At 39.8% G+C, this 11,182-nt stretch overlaps 1 protein-coding gene across 2 annotated transcripts in view; it reads left to right on the top strand.

Annotated features, from left to right (window-relative positions):
• The first annotated feature begins 2,777 nt into the window (after positions 1 to 2,777).
• slc12a1 (solute carrier family 12 member 1) overlaps positions 2,778 to 11,182 on the top strand; it is a 126,114-nt gene continuing 117,709 nt past the window's right edge. For both annotated transcript variants that reach the window (XM_041178415.1, XM_041178414.1), the window contains exon 1: positions 2,778 to 2,853. In XM_041178415.1, the coding sequence (XP_041034349.1) occupies positions 2,787 to 2,853 (67 nt within the window). In that variant the 5' untranslated portion in view covers positions 2,778 to 2,786. The remainder of the gene's footprint in view (positions 2,854 to 11,182) is intronic.

Here is an 11,182-nt window from a genome sequence, read left to right as displayed (position 1 = left end):
TATTCAGTAGGGCCAATGATGAGGGAAGGACCACACAGAAAATGTTAGTGGTTGGACATTAAAAAGGGTGGGGGGTGCAGTTAAGTTAATCCAGTTCTGACTATAGGTCATTGACCTAAAAAGGTTAACTGTTTTATCTTTCAACAGATGCTGCCTGACTTGCTGAGTATTTCCAGCATCTTCTGTGTTTATTTTAAATATATTCAGTGGTTTAGTTTGTTACAATGGGTCTCGTGTGACTAATATTAAATGTTTTACTGAAGTAATGAGAGATGCAATGGAAGTCCTTTTTGTTTCTGTTAACAGTGAACAGATTACATTTTGAGTGAGTGAAGGTTGGCTTCTGGAGACATTGAGCAGGCGAAAAATGTCTGAAACGTGTGAGGTATAAATGTTAATTCAAAGGGATCGTGGATTCAAACTATTAGATGTGAAAAACCTCTTCACTTGGAGAGCAGCTAGTTCTTAGAATAGACTTCCAGGTATAATTTTAAATTATAATATTCAGATTTTGGCTAGTTCTTTGATCAAGGAATCTGGATGACGACAACTTGCATTTATATAGTGCCTTCAATGTAATAAGATGTCGCAAGGCGCTTTGCAGGAGGACTACCAAACAAAATTTAACACCGAGATACTAAGGGGCAGATGAGCAAAAGCTTGATCAAAGAGGCAGATTTTAAGCAGCATCTTGAAGAAGGTTTGGTAGAGGAGTGGAAGGATTTAGGACCCAGACAGCTGAAAGTACAGCTGTCAATGGTGGACCGATTAAAATTGGAATGTGCAAGCAGCCAGAGTTAGGGTTGTTGGGCTGGAGGAGATTAGGGTGGTTTGAGACCATAGTGGGATTTGAAAGGAAGGATGAGAATTTTGACATTTTGAGGTGTTGCTTAATGGAGAGCCATGTATTTTACAGCAATCACAGAAGTGATGGATGAACAGGACTTTGCTGCTCATATCTTAGCTTGCACAGTGTTTGGATGTCCTTTAATTTTATGGAGGGTGGAAGATGAGAGGTTGGCCAAGAGGGTGTTGAAGAAGTCTAGCGTAGATATAACAAAAGGCATGGAAGAGGGTTTCAGTGGCAGGTGATTTGAGACCAGGGTAAAGCTGGGTATTGCAGAGGTTGAAATAGGTGGCCTTGGTGACAGAGTGGATTTGTGGTTGGAATCTTATCGTTGGTCAAGTATGTTGTCAAGTTTGACCACTGTCTAGCTGGAAGGAAAAAACAGTTTGGACCAGTACTCTTATTTCCCAGTTTTTACTGTTTTTTTTGTTCTGGGAGTTCAGCCTCAGATGGTTGCCCAGGAGATGGATGGAGTCAGTAGCAAGGGAACAAAGTCTGTGGAGGGAAATGAAGGCAATTCCTTTGTTAGTGTCCATATATGTTCTTTCCAGAAGTTGGGGATCCTTAGTTGACTTCTTGCAACCACCCCAACCCTCTAACCCACCTCTCCCTTTCTGAATTGAACTTGAGACATTAGTGTCACAAAAGATGAAGCCTTTGTCCATTGGTGCTTCAATTCGCCTAATTAATATTCATTAAAAAGTAGTTAGGGAAAAATATTATAATTCCTAATTTCTTAAAGTAAGCTTTTTAAATTGATGGAATGCAAGATATGTCTCAAGTTAAGTATTTCTTCAATAGTAGATCAAAGTTTCCTTCCTAACACTCTTCTAATGGGATAAAATATTTAGCTAGATATTAATTTTATTTTAGGACATCGTATCTGTTCCTGGCACTGTGGATGGTGTTGCTAATGGCGATGGTGCACATGAAGAAGGAAGAAAGCCTCCAGAAAATAAGGATGAACTAGTGAGATTTGGATGGGTCAAGGGTGTGCTGGTAAGGAAATGTTGCTGAATCTGTAGCATGCTCATTTGTAGCAAAATGGTAAAATAAAAAGAAATTGAACTGTATTCCAAATAATTTAAGTATTTTTTATTTAGAAAGTGGGAATAGTTAAGTAGGTTAGCTTTATTTTGTTATTTTTAATCTGTGAGCTCAGTTTTAAAACACACAAGTGAGAGTTGTGTGTATTTGTATATTTAGAAAAAAGGTACAGCTTCCAAAGGTACAGTTGCATTATGTTAACATGAATCTGATTAAACTTAGTTCATTGCTAAATGCCATGCACTGAAACCCATTATTGCATCCTGATGTGCGCTTACATTCCTTATAGAAACAGAAGTGGTGTTAACCTATTCCTTCCAGAGTTCGTCGTCTTACCTCTGGACCAAAGTTTAGCCATGAGCCTGAATTTACATTGGCAGTTTATTGGCGGTTGTTGCTAAACTGAAATTGTTTAGTACTGATGCAAAACATGCAGTGTAAATTTACATTTAGTGATCAGATTAAGTACCCACATTCCTCAACTTAATGACCAGTTATTTATCCACCTTGACATTGTATGGTTCCATGCTTCAGTAGAATTTCTTTCAAAATGTATCATACTTTACTTGTGGCAATTTTTCATGTGCTATACTAGAAACATGATTGAAGGTTAAAGAAGTTGGAAAGCTTAGAGTGGCTGCTTAATTAAGAAAAAGGTTACATTTCATTTGCATCTTAAGTAGTGCAGTTTTAAATGCAAGCAGAGGTCCAAAATAGTCCCTATCTATGGGAAGGGATATGATTCGCTAAAGTTTTTTCTAATGCAGTTGGTAGGTGGTGAAGTTCTTTGTTCCAAGAGTGCTACCTTCTAGGTTTTTCTTCAACATAGTTGTTTGGAAACCATAATTTAGTTTTGAAGTTAATTAAACATTTTGTATTCTAGGTACGATGTATGTTGAATATATGGGGTGTGATGCTTTTCATTCGACTTTCATGGATAGTTGGTCAAGCTGGAATAGGTATGATTGCATCTTTTGTAATAATTGGTGGTATAAAATTTTTTAAATCCCAAAAAAAGGGGCTTTCTGTAGTATAATCATCAACAACAACTTTAGTGCCTTTCATGTAATTATACATCCCAAGGAGCTTCACAGGAGTATTATAAAACAAAGCATGACAATGATACCTAAGGAGATATCAGGTCAGATGACCAGAGCCTTGGTCAAAGATAGTTTTTAAAAATTACCTTAAGAGGAAAACAAGGCAGAAAGGTGTAGGAAGTGGAATTCCAGAGCTTTTGTCCTGGGTAATTGAAGGTGCAGCTGCCAATGATGGAATGATTTAAAATCAAGAATGCTGAAAAGGGCAGAATGTGCAGACAATTCAGTTGTGGAACTGGAGGACATTATAGAGATAGGGAGTTAGGAGGTCATGTAGCAGTTTGAAAACAAAAGATGAGAATTTAAAAATCAAGACATTGTTTCATTGGGAGCCAGTGTAAGTCAGTCTTTACAGGGGTGATGGGTGAATAGGACTTGGTGTGCGTAAAGACACAAGCAGCAGCATTTTGGATGACTTCAAGTTTACGGAGGGTAGAATGTGGGAGATCAGCCTAGAGTACTTTGGAATAGTCAAGTCTAGAGGTAACAGGCATAAATGGGATTTCAGTAGAAGATGAGCCGAGACAGACGGTAGGCAGTCTTAGTGATGGCATGGATATGTGCTCAGAAGCTCATCTCTGGGTTGAGGTTGCGAACAGACTGATGTATTTCACAAACTTGCCGGTGAGAAGGATGAAGTCAGTAGCTAGGGACAGAGTTTGGAGTGGGAACCAAAAACAATGGCGTCAGTCTTCCCAATGTAAAATTTGTGGAAATTTCTGTTCCGTCAGTCCTGGAGGTCAGATGAGCAGTTTGATAATTTAGCAACAATGGAAGAGTTGAGAGTAATGGTGGTGAAGGAGGGCTAGATGTCATCAGCTTACATGTGAAAGCTAAAGCTGTGCTTTTGGATGATGTCTGAGGGACACCTTATAGATGAGAAATACAGAGGCCAAGGATTGGGAAGAAAAGCCATTGCAAGCAATATTCTTAGCTAAGAATGAAGCCAGGGGAGAGCAGTCTCACTGAGCTGGATGACAGTGGAGAGGTTTTAGAAGAGTATGGTATGGTCGTCTGTAACAAAGGCTGCAGACAGACCGAAAAGGACAAGGTGAGATAATTTATCCTTGTCACATCTGTGACTTTGATAAGAACTGTTTTGGTACCGTGGTAGAGGTGGAAACCTGACTGGAAGGATTAAAAAATGGAGCTAAAGACAGGCACGGATTTGGAGATGACAACACATCAAGGACTTTGGAGAGAAAGGGAGTTGGCATTAGGGAGGTAGTTTGCAAGTATGGTCGGGGCAATGGTTAGTTTTTTTGAGGAGAGGGACCTTTTCTGAACAGAGAAAACTGTCAAAATTATCTAACATGAAGACCAGAAGGAGATGTTGGGTGATCAGCAGTACATCGGAAATAGGGTTGAAGGAGCAAGAGGTAGGTCTAAAGGACAAGATGAGCTCAGGGGATAGGAAAGGAACTAGAGAAGGATGAGAGTTCAGGGGAAGGGCTGTGATGGGGGGAACTTTAAATTTAAAGTTTGGCCTGGTTGGCTATTGGAAGAGAGGCAGCTAATCAAATGGTCTCAGTCTTAGTGACAAAAAAGTTCATGAGCTCTGTGCAATTATTGTTAAAGGTAAGGTTGGAGGAGAGATGGAGAGGGGTTTAAGAAGATGGCTTGCAATGGAGAAAAGAGGCTGAGAGTAATCTTTGCATTCCAGGATGACCCTGGAGAAGTGAGCAGTTTTAATAGACAAGAGCAGGACCTGATAGTGCTTTATATGGTCCAGCCAAATCTGGCAGGAGATGATGAAACCTCTTGCCTATCGTACTCCTGCAAATCTACATCTGGATCTTAAGGGAGTGGAGCTGAGTGCCGTACAGAGGGAACTGCCAGTGTAGGAGAAGGTAATTGTTTTATTGGGCACCAGAGAATCAGTGGCGGAGGTGAGAATGCAGGTGAGCAAGTCAGTAAATGCAAAAATGTTGTCATGAATGGAGGACTAAAGGCAAGATCGTTGGGATTTTGAAAGTTCAGTTATAAATGAAGTGGGAGATAATGTTTTTTTTCCAGGGATGGATACTGAAAGAGTCGGGATGGGTATGGAAGGTGATACAAAGAAGTGATCAGAGATGGCCATATCTGTGATTGATAGTATGGGGACTAGCAAGACCACATAAGATGACATGGTCAGTGGTTTGAGAAGTTTACATTGGTGGGGATGGGGGTGGGGGGTGGTGGGGGGAGAGAGATTTGGAGAGGATAAGGCTTTGAACTCTGGAAAGAGAGCACAACGAGTTAAGATAGAGGTTTAAATCACTGAGGATGAGAAACCACTTGGTGCAGAGGCTGAGGGAGGAAAGCAGTGGAGATGTTTGAGATGAAATTTTTATTGTGCTTGGGAGTACTGTACAGAACAAGGATTTTGATTGAGGGAAGAGGGTTGGTGTTAAATTATCTGCTCCCCTATAAATGTCAGAGGGGGTGAAATCTGCCACTTCTGTTAATTTGTGTTTTATACTATTGGAAAACTACATCACACGAGCCCTCAGTGTTTATACCAGAAACCCATTACTGAGAGTGACCCTCAGGCCCAGTTAGTAAAGGGAATTTTGTTACAATGAGTGAGGAATGTGTGAGATACTGTCTTTGAAAAATGCCATTTGAAGAAATTGCTGGAGTTTTGTCCTGATGAAAACAGGAATCCAGTTGTGCCCAGTAATGCCCTGTTTCAGTCCTAAGCGGCCTAACCACCATTGCAGAAAATGGGGTAACAACTGTTAACTACACAGCTATTCCCTGTTTTTTCCACTGAGTAAAAAATATGTTACTGCCAATATTAAAACAGCAATAAAGGAAGTTTGACATGGCATTAATAGCAGTCACAAAAAGTTGAAAATTAAGCAGCACTGTTGCTCTGGAAAAAGAATCTTTAACTTTCACATTAAAAACTATTTAAGATGAATAAAGCCTTTTTGTGAACATATTAAGAAAATCTGTTGGCATGTTGAGAGAGATTATAACTGGCTTAAAAAAAAACTTGAACTTCTAATCTTGTTTTTTTTTCCTGAGAAAAGCTTCCATGTTAATTATAAAAATCAATCTTCTTCAGTTATCTTCTTTATTGTTTCTATTTGCCTGGTGTTATTGAATTTTCTAATTAAAATGTAAAATGGTTTGAAGGACAAAGTACTGCTTTTTAAGTCAAACCTTACTTTGTATTTAACACTCTCTACAATGGAGTGAAATGCATATAGGCATTATGGGAAGAATGTAGGCAATGGAAACATTACACTTATTTATTCAAGGTTTGCCCTGTTTCTGCCAAAATGCCATGAGTGTTTTCTGTGGAGCATGTCTAACTACAAGTTTGTGCCTAACTGGTTGTGATCTGTTTTAAATGTTCAGATTTAGTTGCATGCTTTATCTTTGTCATTAGGCTTCCATGCCCCTTTAACTGCTAAACATAACTGTCTTCAGAGTTATTTTGTTCACCGTTCTGTTTGCTTCAGACACAAGTAAATTCTGAATTGAATGTGCACTCCTGTGTTAAGTTCTTGGAGTGTGTACTGGAGCATGGCTGAGAAGTATATGGTAACCAGAGCTGGAACCAATATGCAGCTTTGCTTGGTGCTACTAGGAAAGGCGTCTGATGGTGTACCACCTTGCATCATGCTGGCCATCATGTTATTGTAAAACAAGTGAATAACATTAATTATCTTTTTTGGGCAGCTATATTTGTGAAAGGGGAGTTACTCATTTTCTTGTCTCAGTACATAATTTTTTGACTATATATAATTGTCCCTCAGTTGGTCTTTTTTGGCTAATTACAGAAAAAAAGTTATGGACATTAAGTGATCCTGTAAAATAAACATTCAATTTTCTTTCTGGCCAGATCTTATTTCACTTTTGTCATCATATTGGGTGTGGAAAATGTTTTGAATTTTGCTTTTACCTGTTAAACTTCTAAAAATATGCTTAACTTTCAATGAGGTGCAATTTTATTGCATTCTCATTTTACAAGTTTACGTGTTAAATGTGAGGTAAATGTTCTAGTAAAAAGATTTAATCGCAAACTTCTGAGTATAGTGGCTATGAAAATTTCCTCTTCAGAGACTGACTGGTTCATTAATGCTTCTAAGGGTCTATTTTTCCATCATTGCCATCAGTGTACAGAATTCTACATCAACATTCCTCACTTAACCTCATGAAAGTTCTCACTATTTCATTCAGCTAGAAAGATGGGACAAAATAATCTAGGTTATTGATTTCAGTGGCTTTTTCCAGTACACTCATTTGTGAGCAATCAATGGAAAGTGGATGGGTAGCATGCCACCATGGAAAATGCTTTCCATTTTATCAGCATTCAATAGTTTACTCTTACACCGAGCTTGATTCAGAAGCCTTACTTTTCCCTTGTGGCATTGGCCTGGATTCTGTTCTGAACCGCTCCCCATTTTGGAGTAGTAAGTGCAGAAAAATATATTCTGAGTGATGGCCTGTGGAAGATTCTGTACAAATATGGCTGCCCAAAAAATCATTCCATGTCATTCGCTTGTTTTGTGATAACATGATGGCCAGCATGATGCAAAGTGGTACATCAGATGCCTTTCCTGTCACCAGTAGCACCAAGCAAAGCTGTGTATTGGTTCCAGCTCTGGTTGCCGTACACTTTCAGTTATGCTCCAGTACACACCCCAAGATCTTGACACAGGAGTGCACATTCAATTCAGGACAGATGACAACCAGAAAGGTTACTGAACATTGTTATCTCTGGCTCAGTTGGTAGCACACTTACCTTTGAATCACAAGGTTCTGGGTTCAAGTTCCACTCCATGGCTTCAGAACAAAAGTCAAGGTTGACACTCCATAGCACAGTACTGAGGGAGCACTGCACTATCAGAGGTGCTGTATTTGGCCATAATTTTTCAGTCTTTGTTAGATTCAGGGGTGGTGCCAGAGGACAGGAGAATTGCAAATGTTGCACCCTGGGTGTAAAGATAAGCCAACCAACTACAGGCCAGTTGGTTTAACTTTGGTGGGGAAACTTCTAGAAATGATCATTTGGGGAAACATTAATAGTCGCATAGACAAATATAGGTTAATTAAGGAAAGCCAGCATGGATTTCTTGAAGGAAATTTGTGTTTAACTAACTAGCTGGAGGTTTTTTTGAGGAGGTAACCAAGGATTGATCAGGCTAATGCTGTTGATGTGGTGTACATAAACTTCCAAAAGGTATTTGATACAGTGCCGCACAACATACTTGTGAGCAAAGTAATAGCTCGTGGAATAAAAGGGAAATCAGCTGGGTGACAGGTAACAGTATTGGTTAATGAATGTTTTTGGGTGGAGGAGGATTTGTAGTGGAATTGCCTAGGGGTCATTGTTGGGATTCTTGCTTTACCTGCTATATGTTAATGAGCTAGTCCTTGGTATACAGGGAATAATTTCAAAATTTTTGGATGAAAGAAAACTTAAGGCTTGTGGACTGAGGAGGATGATGTAGAACTTCAAAAAGGATGTGGAAAAGATGGCAGGACTGGTGGAGATATAGTAGATGAAGCTCAATGCGGAGAAATATGAAGTGATTCATTTTGGTAGGAAGAACATGGAGAGGCAATACTAAACAAAGAGTACAACTCTAAAGGGGGTGCAGGAGCATAGGGACCTGGGTATATATGTGCATATGTCATTGAAGGTGGCAGGAAAAGTTGAGAGCATACAGAATCAGACTCTATATATGGGCATAGAATACAACAGCAAGGAAGCAATATTGAACTTGTCACGAAAGTATTATAATTTTCATATTTTTCTGGTTTATTGTAAAGTAGGTTTATAGGGCTAAGTATAGTTGGGCCTGTTTGTGTGATTTAATTACACTTGGAGTCAAGTGAACTGCAAGCTTTGACTCATCAAAAGAAGCTAGGTGCTTGACATGAATGAGGCTATGTGTCAGGAGATGGCATTGTGAGATCTAACAGAAATGTGTGAAATATCCTTGATGAAGCCTCCAGTATTTGTGCATAAGTCTGCTGTCTATCAAAACTGAAGCTGGAGAAAGCCATTTAGAATTCCACTGTCCAGGGTATTGTGTTGATTTGCTAGATCTGTTTAAAATCTAAAATCTATTTTGGACATGTGCCTTAATGGGGGTGTAACTGGGAGTCAGGTTAATTAGGAATTTTAGGAGTTATTATAGCAGTAATTTGTAGTCTTATGTATGTGCTTGAAATCTTTTCTTTTGTTAATAAATATTTTAATTTAGTTTTTAAAAAAATCTCAAGTCTTGGTGGACTTATTACTTCTGAATCCAGTGCACACATCTCAAAATAAATACCATGATGAATAAATAGCGTGATCAAGTTTCCCTCATGGATTTGGTCCACCTGGCACACATTATCTGCTGCATCATAACAGTATAAGACAATAATTTGGCCTCAGCTGGAGTACTGCATCCAGTTCTGGGTGTCACCTTTTAGAAAGGATGTGCAGGCATTGGAGAGACTGCAGAAAAGACTCACGAGAATGGTTCCAGGGATGAGAAACTTCAGTTATGAAGATAGATTGGAGAAGTTGGGACTCCTTTCCTTGGAGAAAAGAAGGCTGAAAGGAGATCTGCTAGAGGTATTCAAAATCATGAAGGTTCTGGACAGAGTGGATAAGGTTAAACTGTTCCCACTCATGAAAGGGTCAAGAATGAGGGGGCACAGATTTGAAGAAATTGGCAAAAGAAGCAAAGGCGATGTGAGAAAAGGCTTTTTCATGCAGAAAGTGGTTAAGGTATGGAATGCAATGCATGAGAGTGTGGTGGAGCCAGGTTCAGTTGAAGCAGTCAAAGGGAATTAGACCCTTATCTGAAAAGGAAGAATGTGCAGTGTTATGGAGAGAAGACTGAAGAATGGCACTAAGTGAATTGCTCATTAGTAGAGCTGGTACAGATATGATGGGCCGAATGGCCTTCTGAGCTGTAACAATACTGTGAGCTCTTTGCAAAAGACTGCTATCATAGCATGTACTCTGGAGGACATTCAGTTGCTTGTTGATCATATTGCCCTAGCCTCAGAACACTTTGGCCTGACAATAATTCTGAAGAAGATGGAGATTTTGTATCAACCCTCCTCTGGCTATGTACTTCCAAGACCCCACAGTCACTCTCAACAACATACCCCTCTGTTCAGTACAGAAGTTTTGCTATCTTGGGAGTATCTTCTCCAGTAACACTACCCTGGATGACTAAATCAACCATCACCTGGCGTTTGACAGGCTCACTCAGATTTTTGAAAGACCTTGGAGACAAAGGCCACAGTGTACCAGGCAGTAGTTCTTGCATCCCTTCTTTATGGGTGTGGGACTTGGACATCCTACTGACAAAAAAAAAACTGGAAGCATCTTTGCTATCTGCGATCTATTTCCAACATCAGGTGGCAGGCCAAAACACCTGACACCGAAGTTTTTGCAAAGTGCTGCATACCTGGCATTGGGAACAGAGCTCAACTTCCCTGGGTCAGTATGTGGTTCACATGGAATATTCCCACATACCGAGGCAGTACTCTACAGCCAGCTGAGCAGGGAAACTCGCACCAAAGGCCATCCCAAACTTCGGCATAAAGGAAATCTGAAAGCCAACCTTGGAGCTTGCAAACTGGATCCCAATATGTGGGGGAGGAAACCTTGGACATCTTCAAATGGAGAAGACTCTGTCATCAAGAGATTTTGACATTTGAAGAGAAGAGTCCAGTGCCTTTAGGACAAGCAAGTGTTGGCACAAAGCCAATGCCTCCATCCATCCCTCCAATACTGACCTCATATGCAGTATTTGCAATTGGTTTTGCAAAATGAGATTTGGTCTAACATCACATGTGACTACATCAACCTAGACTGTAAACCAGTGAAATTTTATTTCTCTGCTGAACACTCATATGTGAAGTAATGGGAGAATCCATTGCCACCATTAAGCTGCCCCAAAAAACAACACCGAAATTCTCCCAAGTAAGTTCCCTTTTAAGTCTTGCCACAAATCCATCTGTCATGTTTAAATGGGTTCAAGAAGTCATTGCGAATCCTGCCACCCCATTCCCCTTCATTGTCACTGTAAATATATCCCACATAATTACCAACACTGTATCAGTGCTGGTAAGGGATCAGTATCCCTGAGGAAAGTATCAAATTGTGTGGTCCATTTCTGAAGAATGGTGTTTCGCTACCTGTTTAGTGACCCTTTGCAGCTCTTTGGTTAAGTCAGGA

Source organism: Carcharodon carcharias, chromosome 32 (genome assembly GCF_017639515.1).
Source record: "Carcharodon carcharias isolate sCarCar2 chromosome 32, sCarCar2.pri, whole genome shotgun sequence".
Lineage (NCBI taxonomy): Eukaryota > Metazoa > Chordata > Chondrichthyes > Lamniformes > Lamnidae > Carcharodon > Carcharodon carcharias.
The sequence above is the reverse complement of the archived record's forward strand: the minus strand, read 5'-3'. Positions and strand labels throughout refer to the sequence as shown.